A 23,019-nucleotide genomic window follows, 5' to 3' on the forward strand; every position below is an offset into this window, starting at 1 on the left:
ACACTGTCAGCAGACTGCGTTTATAGTATAAAAAAAAAAGACACCACAGGTATACAATGTAGATGGATGGATACTTAGTATACTTATGGACGACGAGTGATGACACAGAGGTAGGTACAGCAGTGGCCTACCGTACTGCTATATACAGTATAATGGACCTGGTGGACACTGTCAGCAGACTGCGTTTATAGTATAAAAAAAAAGACACCACAGGTATACAATGTAGATGGATGGATACTTAGTATACTTATGGACGACAAGTGACGACACAGAGGTAGGTACAGCAGTGGCCTACCGTACTGCTATATACAGTATAATGGACCTGGTGAACACTGTCAGCAGACTGCGTTTATAGTATTAAAAAAAAAGACACCACAGATATACAATGTAGATGGATGGATACTTAGTATACTTATGGACGACGAGTGACGACACAGAGGTAGGTACAGCAGTGGCCTACCGTACTGCTATATACAGTATAATTGACCTAATGGACACTGTCAGCAGACTGCGTTTATAGTATAAAGAAAAAAAGACACCACAGGTATACAATGTAGATGGATGGATACTTAGTATACTTATGGACGACGAGTGACGACACAGAGGTAGGTACAGCAGTGGCCTACCGTACTGCTATATACAGTATAATGGACCTGGTGGACACTGTCAGCAGACTGCGTTTATAGTATAAAAAAAAGACACCACAGGTATACAATGTAGATGGATGGATACTTAGTATACTTATGGACGACGAGTGATGACACAGAGGTAGGTAAAGCAGTGACCTACCGTACTGCTATATACAGTATAATGGACCTGGTGGACACTGTCAGCAGACTGCGTTTATAGTATAAAAAAAAAGCCACCACAGGTATACAATGTAGATGGATGGATACTTAGTATTCTTATGGACGACGAGTGACGACACAGAGGTAGGTACAGCAGTGGCCTATCGTACTGCTATATACAGTATAATGGACCCGGTGAACACTGTCAGCAGACTGCGTTTATAGTATAAAAAAAAAAGACACCACAGGTATACAATGTAGATGGATGGATACTTAGTATACTTATGGACGACGAGTGACGACACAGAGGTAGGTACAGCAGTGGCCTACCGTACTGCTATATACAGTATAATTGACCTAATGGATACTGTCAGCAGACTGCGTTTATAGTATAAAGAAAAAAAGACACCACAGGTATACAATGTAGATGGATGGATACTTAGTATACTTATGGAGGACGAGTGACGACACAGAGGTAGGTACAGCAGTGGCCTACCGTACTGCTATATACAGTATAATGGACCTGGTGGACACTGTCAGCAGACTGCGTTTATAGTATAAAAAAAAGACACCACAGGTATACAATGTAGATGGATGGATACTTAGTATACTTATGGACGACGAGTGATGACACAGAGGTAGGTACAGTAGTGGCCTACCGTACTGCTATATACAGTATAATGGACCTGGTGGACACTGTCAGCAGACTGCGTTTATAGTATAAAAAAAAGACACCACAGGTATACAATGTAGATGGATGGATACTTAGTATACTTATGGACGATGAGTGACGACACAGAGGTAGGTACAGCAGTGGCCTACCGTACTGCTATATACAGTATAATGGACCTGGTGAACACTGTCAGCAGACTGCGTTTATAGTATAAAAAAAAGACACCACAGGTATACAATGTAGATGGATGGATACTTAGTATACTTATGGATGACGAGTAACGACACAGAGGTAGGTACAGCAGTGGCCTACCGTACTGCTATATACAGTATAATTGACCTAATGGACACTGTCAGCAGACTGCGTTTATAGTATAAAGAAAAAAAGACACCACAGGTATACAATGTAGATGGATGGATACTTAGTATACTTATGGACGACGAGTGACGACACAGAGGTAGGTACAGCAGTGGCCTACCGTACTGCTATATACAGTATAATGGACCTGGTGGACACTGTCAGCAGACTGCGTTTATAGTATAAAGAAAAAAAGACACCACAGGTATACAATATAGATGGATGGATACTTAGTATACTTATGGACGACGAGTGACGACACAGAGGTAGGTACAGCAGTGGCCTACCGTACTGCTATATACAGTATAATGGACCTGGTGGACACTGTCAGCAGACTGCGTTTATAGTATAAAAAAAACACACCACAGGTATACAATGTAGATGGATGGATAGTATACTTATGGACGACGAGTGACGACACAGAGGTAGGTAGAGCAGTGGCCTACCGTCCTGCTATATACAGTATAATGGACCTGGTGGACACTGTCAGCAGACTGCGTTTATAGTATAAAAAAAAAAGACACCACAGGTATACAATGTAGATGGATGGATACTTAGTATACTTAAGGACGACGAGTGACGACACAGAGGTAGGTACAGCAGTGGCCTACCGTACTGCTATATACAGTATAATGGACCTGGTGAACACTGTCAGCAGACTGCGTTTATAGTATAAAAAAAAAGACACCACAGGTATACAATGTAGATGGATGGATACTTAGTATACTTATGGACGACGAGTGACGACACAGAGGTAGGTACAGCAGTGGCATACCGTACTGCTATATACAGTATAATTGACCTAATGGACACTGTCAGCAGACTGCGTTTATAGTATAAAGAAAAAAAGACACCACAGGTATACAATGTAGATGGATGGATACTTAGTATACTTATGGACGACGAGTGACGACACAGAGGTAGGTACAGCAGTGGCCTACCGTACTGCTATATACAGTATAATGGACCTGGTGGACACTGTCAGCAGACTGCGTTTATAGTATAAAGAAAAAAAGACACCACAGGTATACAATGTAGATGGATGGATACTTAGTATACTTATGGACGACGAGTGACGACACAGAGGTAGGTACAGCAGTGGCCTACCGTACTGCTATATACAGTATAATGGACCTGGTGGACACTGTCAGCAGACTGCGTTTATAGTATAAAAAAAAGACACCACAGGTACACAATGTAGATGGATGGATACTTAGTATACTTATGGACGACGAGTGATGACACAGAGGTAGGTACAGCAGTGGCCTACCGTACTGCTATATACAGTATAATGGACCTGGTGGACACTGTCAGCAGACTGCGTTTATAGTATAAAAAAAAAGACACCACAGGTATACAATGTAGATGGATGGATACTTAGTATACTTATGGACGATGAGTGACGACACAGAGGTAGGTACAGCAGTGGCCTACCGTACTGCTATATACAGTATAATGGACCTGGTGAACACTGTCAGCAGACTGCGTTTATAGTATTAAAAAAAAGACACCACAGGTATACAATGTAGATGGATGGATAGTATACTTATGGACGACGAGTGACGACACAGAGGTAGGTACAGCAGTGGCCTACCGTACTGCTATATACAGTATAATTGACCTAATGGACACTGTCAGCAGACTGCGTTTATAGTATAAAGAAAAAAAGACACCACAGGTATACAATGTAGATGGATGGATACTTAGTATACTTATGGACGACGAGTGACGACACAGAGGTAGGTACAGCAGTGGCCTACCGTACTGCTATATACAGTATAATGGACCTGGTGGACACTGTCAGCAGACTGCGTTTATAGTATAAAGAAAAAAAGACACCACAGGTATACAATATAGATGGATGGATACTTAGTATACTTATGGACGACGAGTGACGACACAGAGGTAGGTACAGCAGTGGCCTACCGTACTGCTATATACAGTATAATGGACCTGGTGGACACTGTCAGCAGACTGCGTTTATAGTATAAAAAAAACACACCACAGGTATACAATGTAGATGGATGGATAGTATACTTATGGACGACGAGTGACGACACAGAGGTAGGTAGAGCAGTGGCCTACCGTCCTGCTATATACAGTATAATGGACCTGGTGGACACTGTCAGCAGACTGCGTTTATAGTATAAAAAAAAAAGACACCACAGGTATACAATGTAGATGGATGGATACTTAGTATACTTAAGGACGACGAGTGACGACACAGAGGTAGGTACAGCAGTGGCCTACCGTACTGCTATATACAGTATAATGGACCTGGTGAACACTGTCAGCAGACTGCGTTTATAGTATAAAAAAAAAGACACCACAGGTATACAATGTAGATGGATGGATACTTAGTATACTTATGGACGACGAGTGACGACACAGAGGTAGGTACAGCAGTGGCATACCGTACTGCTATATACAGTATAATTGACCTAATGGACACTGTCAGCAGACTGCGTTTATAGTATAAAGAAAAAAAGACACCACAGGTATACAATGTAGATGGATGGATACTTAGTATACTTATGGACGACGAGTGACGACACAGAGGTAGGTACAGCAGTGGCCTACCGTACTGCTATATACAGTATAATGGACCTGGTGGACACTGCCAGCAGACTGCGTTTATAGTATAAAGAAAAAAAGACACCACAGGTATACAATGTAGATGGATGGATACTTAGTATACTTATGGACGACGAGTGACGACACAGAGGTAGGTACAGCAGTGGCCTACCGTACTGCTATATACAGTATAATGGACCTGGTGGACACTGTCAGCAGACTGCGTTTATAGTATAAAAAAAAGACACCACAGGTATACAATGTAGATGGATGGATACTTAGTATACTTATGGACGACGAGTGATGACACAGAGGTAGGTACAGCAGTGGCCTACCGTACTGCTATATACAGTATAATGGACCTGGTGGACACTGTCAGCAGACTGCGTTTATAGTATAAAAAAAAAGACACCACAGGTATACAATGTAGATGGATGGATACTTAGTATACTTATGGACGACGAGTGACGACACAGAGGTAGGTACAGCAGTGGCCTACCGTACTGCTATATACAGTATAATAGACCTGGTGGACACTGTCAGCAGACTGCGTTTATAGTGTTAAAAAAAAAGACACCACAGGTATACAATGTAGATGGATGGATACTTAGTATACTTATGGACGACGAGTGATGACACAGAGGTAGGTACAGCAGTGGCCTACCGTACTGCTATATACAGTATAATGGACCTGGTGGACACTGTCAGCAGACTGCGTTTATAGTATAAAAAAAAGACACCACAGGTATACAATGTAGATGGATGGATACTTAGTATACTTATGGACGACGAGTGACGACACAGAGGTAGGTACAGCAGTGGCCTACCGTACTGCTATATACAGTATAATGGACCTGGTGAACACTGTCAGCAGACTGCGTTTATAGTATTAAAAAAAAAGACACCACAGATATACAATGTAGATGGATGGATACTTAGTATACTTATGGACGACGAGTGACGACACAGAGGTAGGTACAGCAGTGGCCTACCGTACTGCTATATACAGTATAATTGACCTAATGGACACTGTCAGCAGACTGCGTTTATAGTATAAAGAAAAAAAGACACCACAGGTATACAATGTAGATGGATGGATACTTAGTATACTTATGGACGACGAGTGACGACACAGAGGTAGGTACAGCAGTGGCCTACCGTACTGCTATATACAGTATAATGGACCTGGTGGACACTGTCAGCAGACTGCGTTTATAGTATAAAAAAAAAAGACACCACAGGTATACAATGTAGATGGATGGATACTTAGTATACTTATGGATGACGAGTGACGACACAGAGGTAGGTACAGCAGCGGCCTACCGTACTGCTATATACAGTATAATGGACCTGGTGGACACTGTCGGCAGACTGCGTTTATAGTATAAAGAAAAAAAGACACCACAGGTATACAATGTAGATGGATGGATACTTAGTATACTTATGGACGACGAGTGACGACACAGAGGTAGGTACAGCAGTGGCCTACCGTACTGCTATATACAGTATAATGGACCTGGTGGACACTGTCAGCAGACTGCGTTTATAGTATAAAGAAAAAAAGCAACCACAGGTATACAATGTAGATAGATGGATACTTAGTATACTTATGGACGACGAGTGACGACACAGAGGTAGGTACAGCAGTGGCCTACCGTACTGCTATATACAGTATAATGGACCTGGTGGACACTGTCAGCAGACTGCGTTTATAGTATAAAAAAAAAGACACCACAGGTATACAATGTAGATGGATGGATACTTAGTATACTTATGGACGACGAGTGACGACACAGAGGTAGGTACAGCAGTGGCCTACCGTACTGCTATATACAGTATAATAGACCTGGTGGACACTGTCAGCAGACTGCGTTTATAGTATAAAAAAAAAAGACACCACAGGTATACAATGTAGATGGATGGATACTTAGTATACTTATGGACGACGAGTGATGACACAGAGGTAGGTACAGCAGTGGCCTACCGTACTGCTATATACAGTATAATGGACCTGGTGGACACTGTCAGCAGACTGCGTTTATAGTATAAAAAAAAAGACACCACAGGTATACAATGTAGATGGATGGATACTTAGTATACTTATGGACGACAAGTGACGACACAGAGGTAGGTACAGCAGTGGCCTACCGTACTGCTATATACAGTATAATGGACCTGGTGAACACTGTCAGCAGACTGCGTTTATAGTATTAAAAAAAAAGACACCACAGATATACAATGTAGATGGATGGATACTTAGTATACTTATGGACGACGAGTGACGACACAGAGGTAGGTACAGCAGTGGCCTACCGTACTGCTATATACAGTATAATTGACCTAATGGACACTGTCAGCAGACTGCGTTTATAGTATAAAGAAAAAAAGACACCACAGGTATACAATGTAGATGGATGGATACTTAGTATACTTATGGACGACGAGTGACGACACAGAGGTAGGTACAGCAGTGGCCTACCGTACTGCTATATACAGTATAATGGACCTGGTGGACACTGTCAGCAGACTGCGTTTATAGTATAAAAAAAAGACACCACAGGTATACAATGTAGATGGATGGATACTTAGTATACTTATGGACGACGAGTGATGACACAGAGGTAGGTAAAGCAGTGACCTACCGTACTGCTATATACAGTATAATGGACCTGGTGGACACTGTCAGCAGACTGCGTTTATAGTATAAAAAAAAAGCCACCACAGGTATACAATGTAGATGGATGGATACTTAGTATTCTTATGGACGACGAGTGACGACACAGAGGTAGGTACAGCAGTGGCCTATCGTACTGCTATATACAGTATAATGGACCCGGTGAACACTGTCAGCAGACTGCGTTTATAGTATAAAAAAAAAAGACACCACAGGTATACAATGTAGATGGATGGATACTTAGTATACTTATGGACGACGAGTGACGACACAGAGGTAGGTACAGCAGTGGCCTACCGTACTGCTATATACAGTATAATTGACCTAATGGATACTGTCAGCAGACTGCGTTTATAGTATAAAGAAAAAAAGACACCACAGGTATACAATGTAGATGGATGGATACTTAGTATACTTATGGAGGACGAGTGACGACACAGAGGTAGGTACAGCAGTGGCCTACCGTACTGCTATATACAGTATAATGGACCTGGTGGACACTGTCAGCAGACTGCGTTTATAGTATAAAAAAAAGACACCACAGGTATACAATGTAGATGGATGGATACTTAGTATACTTATGGACGACGAGTGATGACACAGAGGTAGGTACAGTAGTGGCCTACCGTACTGCTATATACAGTATAATGGACCTGGTGGACACTGTCAGCAGACTGCGTTTATAGTATAAAAAAAAGACACCACAGGTATACAATGTAGATGGATGGATACTTAGTATACTTATGGACGATGAGTGACGACACAGAGGTAGGTACAGCAGTGGCCTACCGTACTGCTATATACAGTATAATGGACCTGGTGAACACTGTCAGCAGACTGCGTTTATAGTATAAAAAAAAGACACCACAGGTATACAATGTAGATGGATGGATACTTAGTATACTTATGGATGACGAGTAACGACACAGAGGTAGGTACAGCAGTGGCCTACCGTACTGCTATATACAGTATAATTGACCTAATGGACACTGTCAGCAGACTGCGTTTATAGTATAAAGAAAAAAAGACACCACAGGTATACAATGTAGATGGATGGATACTTAGTATACTTATGGACGACGAGTGACGACACAGAGGTAGGTACAGCAGTGGCCTACCGTACTGCTATATACAGTATAATGGACCTGGTGGACACTGTCAGCAGACTGCGTTTATAGTATAAAGAAAAAAAGACACCACAGGTATACAATATAGATGGATGGATACTTAGTATACTTATGGACGACGAGTGACGACACAGAGGTAGGTACAGCAGTGGCCTACCGTACTGCTATATACAGTATAATGGACCTGGTGGACACTGTCAGCAGACTGCGTTTATAGTATAAAAAAAACACACCACAGGTATACAATGTAGATGGATGGATAGTATACTTATGGACGACGAGTGACGACACAGAGGTAGGTAGAGCAGTGGCCTACCGTCCTGCTATATACAGTATAATGGACCTGGTGGACACTGTCAGCAGACTGCGTTTATAGTATAAAAAAAAAAGACACCACAGGTATACAATGTAGATGGATGGATACTTAGTATACTTAAGGACGACGAGTGACGACACAGAGGTAGGTACAGCAGTGGCCTACCGTACTGCTATATACAGTATAATGGACCTGGTGAACACTGTCAGCAGACTGCGTTTATAGTATAAAAAAAAAGACACCACAGGTATACAATGTAGATGGATGGATACTTAGTATACTTATGGACGACGAGTGACGACACAGAGGTAGGTACAGCAGTGGCATACCGTACTGCTATATACAGTATAATTGACCTAATGGACACTGTCAGCAGACTGCGTTTATAGTATAAAGAAAAAAAGACACCACAGGTATACAATGTAGATGGATGGATACTTAGTATACTTATGGACGACGAGTGACGACACAGAGGTAGGTACAGCAGTGGCCTACCGTACTGCTATATACAGTATAATGGACCTGGTGGACACTGTCAGCAGACTGCGTTTATAGTATAAAGAAAAAAAGACACCACAGGTATACAATGTAGATGGATGGATACTTAGTATACTTATGGACGACGAGTGACGACACAGAGGTAGGTACAGCAGTGGCCTACCGTACTGCTATATACAGTATAATGGACCTGGTGGACACTGTCAGCAGACTGCGTTTATAGTATAAAAAAAAGACACCACAGGTACACAATGTAGATGGATGGATACTTAGTATACTTATGGACGACGAGTGATGACACAGAGGTAGGTACAGCAGTGGCCTACCGTACTGCTATATACAGTATAATGGACCTGGTGGACACTGTCAGCAGACTGCGTTTATAGTATAAAAAAAAAGACACCACAGGTATACAATGTAGATGGATGGATACTTAGTATACTTATGGACGATGAGTGACGACACAGAGGTAGGTACAGCAGTGGCCTACCGTACTGCTATATACAGTATAATGGACCTGGTGAACACTGTCAGCAGACTGCGTTTATAGTATTAAAAAAAAGACACCACAGGTATACAATGTAGATGGATGGATAGTATACTTATGGACGACGAGTGACGACACAGAGGTAGGTACAGCAGTGGCCTACCGTACTGCTATATACAGTATAATTGACCTAATGGACACTGTCAGCAGACTGCATTTATAGTATAAAGAAAAAAAGACACCACAGGTATACAATGTAGATGGATGGATACTTAGTATACTTATGGACGACGAGTGACTACACAGAGGTAGGTACAGCAGTGGCCTACCGTACTGCTATATACAGTATAATGGACCTGGTGGACACTGTCAGCAGACTGCGTTTATAGTATAAAGAAAAAAAGACACCACAGGTATACAATGTAGATGGATGGATACTTAGTATACTTATGGACGACGAGTGACGACACAGAGGTAGGTACAGCAGTGGCCTACCGTACTGCTATATACAGTATAATGGACCTGGTGGACACTGTCAGCAGACTGCATTTATAGTATAAAAAAAAGACACCACAGGTATACAATGTAGTTGGATGGATACTTAGTATACGGGTGGTCTTCTGTTTGCCGGCGGTCGGGCTCCCGGCGCTCAGTATACCGGCGCCGGGAGCCCGACAGCCGGCATACCGACAATTATTTTCCCTCGTGGGGGTCCACGACCCCCATAGAGGGAGAATAAAATAGTGTGGCGCGCGTAGCGCGCCACCGTGCCCGTAGCGTGGCGAGCGCAGCGAGCCCGCAAGGGGCTCATTTGCGCTCGCCAAGCTGTCGGTAAGCCGGCGGTCGGGCTCCCGGCGCCGGGATGCTGGTCGCCGGGAGCCCGACCGCCGGCCACCCGTAGTGAACCCTAGTATACTTATGGACGACGAGTGATGACACAGAGGTAGGTACAGCAGTGGCCTACCGTACTGCTATATACAGTTTAATGGACCTGGTGGACACTGTCAGCAGAACGAGTGACGACACAGAGGTAGGTACAGCAGTGGCCTACCGTACTGCTATATACAGTATAATGGACCTGGTGAACACTGTCAGCAGACTGCGTTTATAGTATAAAAAAAAGACACCACAGGTATACAATGTAGATGGATGGATACTTAGTATACTTATGGACGACGAGTGACGACACAGAGGTAGGTACAGCAGTGGCCTACCGTACTGCTATATACAGTATAATTGACCTAATGGACACTGTCAGCAGACTGCGTTTATAGTATAAAGAAAAAAAGACACCACAGGTATACAATGTAGATGGATGGATACTTAGTATACTTATGGACGACGAGTGACGACACAGAGGTAGGTACAGCAGTGGCCTACCGTACTGCTATATACAGTATAATGGACCTGGTGGACACTGTCAGCAGACTGCGTTTATAGTATAAAGAAAAAAAGACACCACAGGTATACAATGTAGATGGATGGATACTTAGTATACTTATGGACGACGAGTGACGACACAGAGGTAGGTACAGCAGTGGCCTACCGTACTGCTATATACAGTATAATGGACCTGGTGGATACTGTCAGCAGACTGCGTTTATAGTATAAAAAAAACACACCACAGGTATACAATGTAGATGGATGGATAGTATACTTATGGACGACGAGTGACGACACAGAGGTAGGTAGAGCAGTGGCCTACCGTACTGCTATATACAGTATAATGGACCTGGTGGACACTGTCAGCAGACTGCGTTTATAGTATAAAAAAAAAAGACACCACTGGAGTGTTTTTCAGGCAGACAAACGTATACTGGTGGTCACTGTCAGCAAAACAGTGCACTGTACTCCTGCTATAGCTGCTCCCCAGTCCCCACAATTAAGCAGTGTGAGCACTCAGCACAGATATTTCATGCAGTACACTGAGCACAGATATGGTATGGAGCGTTTTTTTCAGGCCGAGAACGGATAAAAAACTGGTGGTCACTATTAGCAAAACTCTGCACTGTACTCCTAACAGCTACTCCCCAATCCTCCCCACAATAAGCTAAGCAATCAGATCAACTGTGTAACTATATAAACGGAGAGGACGCCAGCCACGTCCTCTCCCTATCAATCTCAATGCACGTGTGAAAATGGCGGCGACGCGCGGCTGCTTATATAGAATCCGAAACTCGCGAGAATCCGACAGCGGGATGATGACGTTCGGGCGAGCTCGGGTTAACCGAGCCATACTGGAGTATCCGAGTATGGCTCGGACCCGTCTAAAAAGGGTGAAGTTCGGGGGGGTTCGGTCTCTCGGAAACCGAACCCGCTCATCACTAGTTCCCAGTCACTTTATGAAGAAAAGTACACTAAAAAACATGAAAAACTCATGTCGACCTTGTTCATATCGACCTAATGGCAATGTTGACCTATTTCTAGTGTCGTCCTAGCCACTGTTGACCAATAGGTGTTGACCTAAGGTGTAAGACACTGTCGACAGTGAGTCCCATACCCATTACATGACCTATATAAACAAGAAGTGACATAAAAATTTAGCAGAATGGAAAAGACCATAAGGGGCCTCAGTTCCAACAGGGAAGAGAGCCTAATAGTAAAAGAGGTCCTAAAAGATACTTCAACCGCCTGGTACAGTATTTCAGGAAGAAGAAATCCCTTGTTATATAGAAGTGCTGTTTTATAGAAGTCTGTCATGTGAGTTACTTAATGTGATCATATGATCATATGACAAAGCAAAAACTAATAACCTCAGCCTCAACTTATTGTAAGATATTTAAAGAATAGATCTCATTTACTTTCTTAAATCTGTCACTAGCTCTGCATGTCCAGGACAGAGTGTCCAATGTGATGAGACTCTGTCTGTAACATTTACTTAGAAATCTGAATTAATGCTTTAGTCAGTGCAAAAGTAACCCGTAATATTGAGGGCTTTTTTTATTTATTTATTTATTTATTTATTATTATTATTATTATTATTATTATTATTATTATTAGGCAGTACGGATGGTGTAATGGTTAGCCTCACAGCAGTGAGGTCATGGGTTCAATTCCCACCATGGCCCTAACTGTGCAGAGTTTGTATATTCTCCCCATACTTGCGTGCGTTTCCTCCGGGTGCTCCGGTTTCCTCCCACAATCCAAAAATATACTGGTAGGTTAATTGGCTTCCAACAAAAATTAACACTAGTGTGAATTTGTGTGCGTATACATGTGATAAGGAATATAGATTGTAGTCTCCACTGGGTCAGGGACTGATGTGAATGGCCAAAATATTATCTGTAAAGTGCTGTGGAATATGTGTGCGCTATATAAAATAACTGATAATAAATAAATAAATATTATTATTATTTTTTATTATTATTATTATTATTATTATTATTATTATTATTATTATTATTCCTTTAGCACCATACTTTTCTCTTCAGAAAACTAGGTATTGTCTATTTTTGGTATACAGTTGCAAGTTACCCAATGTGTTTTGGAAAGGTTATTGTGAGCCCAATAATGTGACCTCAGACCTGATCCCACAAATTCATAAACTGACCCCAAGAATGGAAATTGGGGGGATGACTAGAGCAATAATAAGAATTGGCTTTCATAAATTTGTCAGCTACAGTTGCTATGAGCCTACACTTTATAATAATATTAAGTTCATCTTGTCCATACATTTAATTATTTGATCCAGGCTACTTTATCTCTGCACAAAACCATTAGCTAATTATTATTTTGCAACACATTATAATGTAAACATTGCGACTATGAAGTTAAACAGAGAGATGTGTGTGTGTGTGTGTGTGTGTGTGTGTGTGTGTGTGTGTGTGTGTGTGTGTGTGTGTGTGTGTGTGTGTGTGTATATATGTATACACACACATACACACACACACACACACACACACACACACACATATATGTATATATATATATATATATATATGTATATATTACACACACACACACACACACACATATATATATGGATGACTAATTCGGTGGCTATATGGTTAGGAAAATAAAATTAACATTAAACAAATTAGAGTAACATAATAAAAGTATAGAAATTTCAACAAAACCTTTTCAAACTATATGCACTGTATTAAACTGAGCAGTAGGGAAACAACACTTATTGTTTCTTGTGTCATTGTAGAACATTATGTTGAAAACTGTTTGCAGATGAATATGGAATAAATAAATGAGAACACAAAAAAGATCATTAAGCAAATGTTCCAGATTTTAATTTCCTACTGTATTCAATATGATCAGAAAAAAAATGAATGCTAAACGGTATGCTACAGCGTTTTAATGAAGCAAAGGATTCACGATCATGAGTAAATCAACCGTGTTTTTTAAATATTCAAAAACAAATAATTTTCAAAGACTAGTTTAATTAGTCTTTCTTATTAATAATCCTCCAACGCAATTATTCTACATAGCTCAATGTGTACAAAGTGATGATCACCATTACGTTGCATCAGTGGGGAAAATCAATTTCCTAACAGCATGTGATCAACAAATGAAAATGTAGGGATATACAATATCCTCAGGGACTGCGAATATAAACGGCAATGAAAGCAAGGAAAATTAATTCCTGAGTTTCTCTTAATTCAAAATATGAACATGTTTAGCTGCTAATAAAACTGCCAATAACGGGGAGTAAAGATAAAATAGCAAACTCAATAAGCATTCTTTTTCATAAGTGTGTAATATAAAGAGAGAGAGAGAGAGAGAGAGAGAGAGAGAGAGAGAGAGAATACATAATCCAGTATTTGCTATATACAAAACTTTTCGAAACACATTTAATTTCCTTCGAAGCTTAATTTATTGAACAGCTCTTGTCATTTATTTACCTGCTAGAAATGAAAGTATATAAAAGGTAGTATAATCTCTTAATTAAATTAACTGGCCAATAGTTATGCCTTCGAACATGAAGACACATGAATTTCACAGTATAAGATGATAGATAGATAGATAGATAGATAGATAGATAGATAGATAGATAGATAGATAGATAGATAGATAGATAGATAGATAGATAGATAGATGTGTGCGCGTGTGTGCGTTTGTGTACGTACGTACGTACATACATACATACATACATACATACATACATACATACATATATATATATATATATATATATACATACATATAGCATTATGTATATTAGAATGTACGTTGTACACGTTATATAAATGATAGTAATCACTTTTATAACAATATTATAATAAAGAGTCTGCATTCATGCTGTGCAAATCAAATCTCTTTTGCAATCATCTGCAAATGGCACGTCTCAATATCTGTCTGGCAAGGGAAGATCATATACTGTAGGTTCCCAGAGTCCAGTGACACCAGCAGGGTCCTCCAACCTTTTCAGGAGGTCAGGAAATAAAGTGTTGAAATTACTCATAGGGCAATCGCCAGTTACATTTCCTTATGTGTTTATTTATGATGATGATGATGATGATGATGATGATGATGATGATGATGATGATGATGATGATTTTATTTTTTATTTTTTCTTGGGAGGGGGTGCTTGTTTGTTTTTGTAAGTAGTAAGTATACAATGACTGCACACTTCTGACTCTGAATAGTTGGGGATCTGATTAGATCCTTTCCCTGATTGCGGCAAAACTGTACAATGTCAGCACATTAAATCCAAACGCCTATATTAAAACACTGTTAATATTTAATAAGGCGACTAACCATCGCCAAACGACATTGGATCCTAAAGACGGGAATAGTTAAGCGTCGTGTCATGAAGAAAAGTGTTTAGGATCGTCCTGAAGACTTTGTGATCTATTTTCCATTTTTCAAAATAATATAGATATCTTTTAAATATTGTAATAAAAACATACTAGCGCCTTTTAAATACACTATTACTTACCAGCCCGTTTCATATTGTACTATCACAGACACTTTGGAAATTGGTTTAAAAGCACATCATTCATTATTCAAAGCTCATCTTTGCATATTATTCCAGTTCAAGTCTGCCAGGCTCCCTGTGAAATTGTTCACGAAATTGATAACAGCAGACACACATGCAATAAAGAGATAGCCTTGGGCAAGCAGAGCCCCCATTATGCAGATCAGGCTGCAATTTCCTCTAACAAAGCCTTCCCTGATTCAGGACCTGGTATCATTTTATTTTTCTTCACTATGCACTAAAGTATCAAGTTGTAGGCCGGGCTGGAGTCTTCCAGAAATGGTGCCTTCGGGCCAGGCCTGGGGTGTTTTGTACACCCCCTCTACCCATCTGACCCTCCCACTCATTCTGTTCTCCCCCTCTGTCTTTATGTATCCATGTCCAGGGCTGGGATGCTCTTTACTGAAAGCTGGCACACCAGCTTGCTGGTATCCTGTAAATCCAATTATCTCCACTCTATAGAAACTCAAACTAATGACCAGTCAGCTTAGACACGCAAGTGCAAGTGGAAAAAATCAAATTAGGGCTTTTTCAGCCTCCCAGGCAGCTCTCAGAGCTCCGCGGAATAATAGACCCATAATTTCACATGGACTCTGTCATAGGATAGCCTGAATCACAGCAGCCCAGAATGCATCTATCACTCCTGCACTTTGTTTCCATAAAGAAAATATTTTCCTTAGCCTTCCGTCAAGTTAAACTGACTGTCGATTTATATAAAACATTTTGTTTTATTGTGCACAGCTGATCAAACATCGGCACCGGTCCTTGTTCCATCTCGCAGACTTATAGAATGTACAAGTCTCAGGCAACTTTATAACTAACTATTAATAACTTTAATACCCGCACTGTGCGATATAAATTAGAGATAGAGATTTGGATAATAAAGGTACAAGTAAGCTTATAAGGTTATGCAACTACCTCGTTTGTGCCATTCTTTGATTGATTGATTGATTGATTGATTGATTGATTGATTGATTAAATAAATATATATGGTAGACCTATTGCTATATCTAAATACGTGTGTGTGTGTGTGTGTGTGTGTGTGTGTGTGTGTGTGTGTGTGTGTGTGTGTGTGTGTGTGTGTGTGTGTGTATTTATGTGTAGATATTTGTGTGTATAAATATAAGTGTGTTTGTAAACATGTGTGTATATATTATATGTGTGTGTGTATAAATGTGTGTGTAGATAAGTATGTATTTATGTATATGTGTGTGTGTGTGTGTGTGTGTATACACGCACGCATATTTGGATATATATATATATATATATATATATATATATATATATAGTTGGGGGGGGGGGGGGGTTTAGCGACCAATGGTGTCTAAAAGAATCACACTTTAGGTGAATAATTTAAGAATAAAATACAATTTATTAATGTGTAAAATTTAAAAATGACAAGAAACTTTTTCTAAAAAAATGGGATAAAAACTATACATACAGAAATATAAAATACCAGTTAAAAATGAATAAATAGTAAAAAAGATTCCTTAACTTGGTATGTAGTCACTGCCAGATAGCCCAACGCGTTTCGTCCTTAAGACTTCATCAAGTCATCCCTTGATGAAGTCTTAAGGACGAAACGCATTGGGCTATCTGGCAGTGACTACATACCAAGTTAAGGAATCTTTTTTACTATTTATTCATTTTTAACTGGTATTTTATATTTCTGTATGTATAGTTTTCATCCCATTTTTTTAGAAAAAGTTTCTTGTCATTTTTAAATTTTACACATTAATAAATTGTATTTTATTCTTAAATTATTCACCTAAAGTGTGATTCTTTTAGACACCATTGGTCGCTAAACCCCCTCCCCCCCAACTATATTTAATTTTCTTATACAGGGAACCGCCATCCCTGTTAGGGGGTAAGCAGACGCCCTTTTAAATTTCTAGGGAGTGTCAGATTAATTTTGTTTTAATTTTGCTTACGTCTAACGTTGGTGAACACAAGTGGCGCAGTAATTTTTTCTACTTCTATATATATATATATATATATATATGTCTAGATAGATAGATAGATAGATAGATAGATAGATGATAGATAGATAGATAGATAGATAGATAGATAGATAGATAGATAGATAGATAGATAGATAGATAGATAGATATGAAACGCTTTGCCACAATGGGAATTTAACGTGCGCGATTTCTATATGGTGAACTAGATGGACCTTTATACCAATCGTTTAATGAACTTTGTTTATTCTTGTATCTGAATAACCTTTTCCAAACACCACCACCTTGCTGGTCTTATTTACTATTACCCAGGCACTGTTCTATGTGACACATTGACTGTAAAGGCAGGATTTACCGAGCAATTCAATGCTATGATATATATTGTAGGTTGGGCACTTGGTCTAGAGAGCTTGTAGCAGGATCCGGAGCCAATGATACCCCAGAGGAGTCTCCCACCCGCCCTTGTAAATATGTATGTTTGTAATTGATAAGTACTTTACATGTCAAAATAAAGGGTTTTGCAATTGACTGACTCCTTTCAACAATGCCAGTTCTTCATTTATCTAATCTTCGTAATTGAGCTTTTTAACGTCCAATCTAATTGCCTTTAAAATATTAAATATTCTTAGACAAAGGTACTTTCAAAAATTCAGCACATGATTAAATGCGACAAACTGCTTAAAGGGGAAATGCGTTTATGTCCTAGAATGCCACCCAAATTCAGCCTAACAGTGGATAATATTATGGGGATAGTTTTTATTTATGTGTGGCTAAATCCCTGAACTCTGGCTGCTGTTACTATAATCACTACAGTATATGTTTGTGATCAATGTCTCATAATCCAATGAAGACTAATTGCCTTTGCTTTTCTAAATCAGTTGCTTATTTGCCTTAAGTAATACTCAAGGCAAGCCCCTCATTAGCTCAGTGATAACATGTACCCATAAATGGTTCCCAAACCTGTTTTTTTTTTCTCAGAGGTTTTCAAAGGTTTTCACATTAACTTTTCAGTGTTACCAGAAACTGCTTATTTTATTATAAAGAATGTCATGCTTTTAGTTATCATAAAAGCACATTAATCGAATATGCTACTTCCGAATAAGAACTGCAGAATGTTAATGCATTTTTACCCTCAATTGTTGATTTACTATAATTGCATTTGTTGGTTGCTAGGTGGAAATCCCAAAAGGTTGTTTGGTGCACTCTTCTGCTTAGACTTGACAAGTAGTTTGCATCAGCTATGTTTTAAGCGCTTATAGAAATCATGACAGTTGTTTATTAGACTGTAATAAAGGATTCTGTATGTGTGTAATAGATGTGTCAATTGTATCACCACTTTCTCCTGTAAAGTCAACAGCCCCTATATAGACTTCTTATGTTTATTACATGTAATTATGGACAGTAAGATAAATTGAACTGCTGTGTTGCCTTGCGTACAAATATCCTTGTTATTATCTTCCGCAAGTTTTATAGATTTTTTTTCCATTTTTTAATATATCAGGTTACAATAACGTCTCCTACATGTCCCGTTTCCTTTTCTTGTATTGACACTTTATTCTCTCCCAAATCCACCTTCTCCTTATCATCCATCTCTCTTGTCTAAGTGTCATTGGTATTGCTCCTGTCCTCTAATGTACTACGGCTGTCCTGCATCCCAGAAAGCGAGGACTATAGCGCTCACCTCCTTAGATGTTACGCCTTCCATTCTCCTTACCGTTATTACTAGTAGACGCATCATTTTATGTATAGGTAGCCAGATATCTTCCTCATAAACCTATAGTTTTCTTTTATTTTTCTATTATTTATTTCATCAGACTATTTTTTATGTACTGTATGTGCTATAGTATACAATTACTCTTTCAAAATAAATCAATTGAAAAGTGACCCACTATTTAAGATGCTCATCTTAAATTCTGTGGAATGCGTAAATAAAATGCTTTAGAACAGATTTGTGACAGTATAATCTGACATAATACAGCTTTATATATGTATACGTGTGTGATTTGTGTGTGTGTGGGGGGGGAGGGGGGCGTGTGTCTAGATAGAAAGATAGATAGATAGATAGATAGACAGACAGACAGACAGACAGACACACACACACACACACACACACACACACACACACATATATATATATATATATACACACACATACGCATATATATATATATATATATATATACACACACATATACATACGCACACACGTGTGTGTGTGTGTGTGTGTGTGTGTGTGTGTGTGTGTGTGTGTGTGTGTGTGTGTGTGTGTGTGTGTGTGTGTGTGTTAATGTACATAACTGAATGTACAGAGCGACTATTTTCTCTTGTTCTCTGGTCAGCCGTACATAATAGTAAATGGATGTACACCCAGCACATCTCAGTGCGTTAATGTGATAGTTTCATAGATTGTTCTTAAAACTGATATAAAATGAAAATCCTAAGCTTGCAAACACTTTCCAGTTTCCTGTTATTGTTTTAATAGACCTACAAATACTCTCTGGGAAAATACAGAAGGCCCTGAGAGACAGAGTGAATGCATATTACTGTTTGACAACCTTTATAGTGCAGATTTAACTTTTTTTTGCTGTTATTGTGGTTTTGGACAAAAAAAAACAAGTTTGACGAAAAGCAGCTATAGGTATCACTACACCCGGATCTGTAAAAATTACTTGTTATGAGGATTCCCCTATAACACGCCTTGGTCACCTTTACACCCGGACGAAGCCTGCAACAGATGTCTCCTGTATTATAATCGTTTAAAGCCTCTTTTCATGTTTTTTTGTTTTGTTTTGTTTTATATTTACTTTTTTTATATGTATATCCTTTTTTTTTTTATTCCTGTTGTTACATTATCCAACCATCTCAAGCCAAGCACATAGGAATAAATCCACAAAAAAAGTTAGAATAAAGCTAAATTCATAGTTTATGTTTAACCTAGGAATAAAGATATATATTTTAATTGAGTAAACTGTATAATTTAATTTGCAAAGTATATTTGCATGAAATAATTATTACAATCCTATAACGTGGTAGCTATCACCAACAGGTTTGCAGATCCTACTATATTGATGAGATGAGGTTAGAAGTTCCTTTCAAGTGTACATTTTGCCTCTGATTGTATATTCACTAGAACAGGGTTGTCTGATCTATCCCCAGTGATGAGCATTATAACACAACACCGCATATACTATAGCTTATCAGTTCCTTTGACAATCGCTATGGTGCATTGCTGTAATTGAATTTTGTAGGATTGTTTTTTCTCCCCGAGTTATCATTCTGCCTTGTAAATGATTTACCGGTTACAAATTCAGAAATAACAGGTACTGATCAAATACTATTACACTCTATTAGATGAAGCTAGTACCCCCTTCACTTGCCTTTCAAAGTGAAAAGCAAACTTATTTGTGCATTGGATAATTTTGTAACACCTTCATTTAATGAAAAACAAATTAGGGAGCGTCTAAAAACTCATAACCCGAGCATCTCGGATGTAATCTAAACTCACTGGCACATGAAACACTGCACTATTACATTGATTTTTAATCTTCATTTAATTTCAACGCTGATAATAAAAATAATTCAAGCGTACAATCAAAAAACATGTGGCAGAGAAATATATTGCAATCATAATTGCCCACAGTTATCTGCAATTAGGCACAACATCTTTAGCGATTGCAATGTGTAATCTGAATGACTCAAAGAAGGTGATGGGAATGTATTTGTGTAATTTATACACATGGTATATACTGTACCGGTCTATTCACATACACTACCTCACTAAACCAATCCTTCCAGTAGAACATTGTTGCATTAATGCACAGAAGTTTTTTTTTTGTTAGTTTTTGTTACTCTTTAATAAAAATGAAAAATGCAATCCTAGTAACGTTATATGTGTGGGTGCATACTGTATGTGGGTGCATATATATATATATATATATATATATATATATATACACACACACACACACACACACACACACACACATTTGTGAAATTATAAAATCTTTACTATTGGGCGAATCTGTCAATTTTGGCATACTGTTTGTTAACACCTGTGCAGGCTTACTAAAAAAAAAAAAAATATATATATATATATATATATATATATATATATATATATATATATATATATATATATATATATATATATAAAAGAGCAGGTGCAAAAACAAACAAAATTAGTAAAATGTGACCATTTGTTCAACAGATAAATACAAATGCATATTGCTATAATAATAATAATAATAATAATAATAATAATAGTAATAATAATAATAATAATGACATATTGTGCTTTTTCATCATAAAACGTATTTCTTCTTTACAGATACACAAAATGACAATGCTGAAAGCCTGTTCTCCTATAGAGAATCAAATAACGTAATGCATCAATAATCATTTATTTAGACAATGATTTAAATTTCAAACATATCAAATGAAAATCACCATTGCTATTGCCTCATACACAAAGAAGAGTTGGGATGCGAAGTAAACCTTGATTTTGTTAATAGTGACCCTCATGCTATTTAGTTTTCTGAAAAGCGTTTCGATCCTATTGTTTTGCCTAAATAAACGACAAGGCGTTTTGTTTCATCTTAAACATGCTATTGAAATACCCACCACCTATTATCCTAGCTAATAAATTTGACCTATTGTTCGTTTGTTAAAATGATGTCACCTTAGAACAGTCCCTAAGCTACTATTTCAATGAATTACCTGCTGATGAAAGCCAGCAGCCAATGGCAGGGCAAAGGCTTGATTCTCCCCGCCAATCAGAGCCGCGGGAAGTAAAGGAGTAGCAGAAAGTGGAGGCTTGCTACAAAGTGATGACACAGAGCCTATGGGGCAGGAGCAGCCTTGGCAAAGTTTCAGTCTGACATCCAGGCGGACGTACATGGATCTACTGTAAGAGAGGACTAAATAAGGGGACCCAGAGCAGCTATAGCCAATTATTCTACTGACAGAGGATGGATCAGCCCACCAGCACCCAGACCCAGCACCAACATGAACCCATCAGCTTTGGAATTGATCAGATCCTAAATAACTCTGACCAGGAAAACTCCTCTCAGTCTGCTCCCAGGGGCTCAGAGAACACAAATTACTTGGGCAGCCCAGTCAGCCGGTCGAGCGCCCCTTATTCCTCCCTGCCAGCCTCTTTCCCTGGCATCGGGGCAGCCTTTGAAGAATCAGGATCTTACAGTGTGAATCTGAGCTTGGCTCCAGCTGGAGTCATCAGGGTGCCAGCCCATCGGCCTATCCCTGGTGCAGTCCCACCTCCCATCTCCAGTGCCATCCCAACCATGCCAGCTGTGCCCGGCCTTGGCAGCCTTAACTTCCCCTGGATGGAGAGCAGCAGAAGGTTCGTGAAAGAAAGATTTTCAGGTGAGGAAAAAAGGCACACTCATGCTGATGTTACACTAGGAACTCGTATATGCTGTGCAAAGGTGTAACCACAAAGCTGCAACAATGATAGTGTAGAGGGAAATCGCAGATTTAACGAATATATTATATTGCTAACAAACTAAAGAACATGTAATAACGGTTTATGTTATTTAAAGTGCAATATTCAGTGCGTATATAATTTAGTCGCAGCACCTAAGAGGATAAGATGACCACAGAACAGAGACGCACAATACACGTC

General features: G+C 39.2%; 1 protein-coding gene across 1 annotated transcript in view; it reads left to right on the forward strand.

Annotated features, from left to right (window-relative positions):
- Positions 1–22,272: 22,272 nt before the first annotated feature.
- The window catches only part of TLX3 (T cell leukemia homeobox 3), a 6,538-nt gene continuing 5,791 nt past the window's right edge, over positions 22,273–23,019 (forward strand). Inside the window, exon 1 of the mRNA XM_063930547.1 lies at positions 22,273–22,760. Within this exon, the coding sequence (XP_063786617.1) occupies positions 22,346–22,760 (415 nt within the window). The 5' untranslated portion in view covers positions 22,273–22,345. The remainder of the gene's footprint in view (positions 22,761–23,019) is intronic.

This window comes from Pseudophryne corroboree, chromosome 6 (assembly GCF_028390025.1).
Source record: "Pseudophryne corroboree isolate aPseCor3 chromosome 6, aPseCor3.hap2, whole genome shotgun sequence".
In the NCBI taxonomy this organism is placed as follows: Eukaryota; Metazoa; Chordata; class Amphibia; order Anura; family Myobatrachidae; genus Pseudophryne; species Pseudophryne corroboree.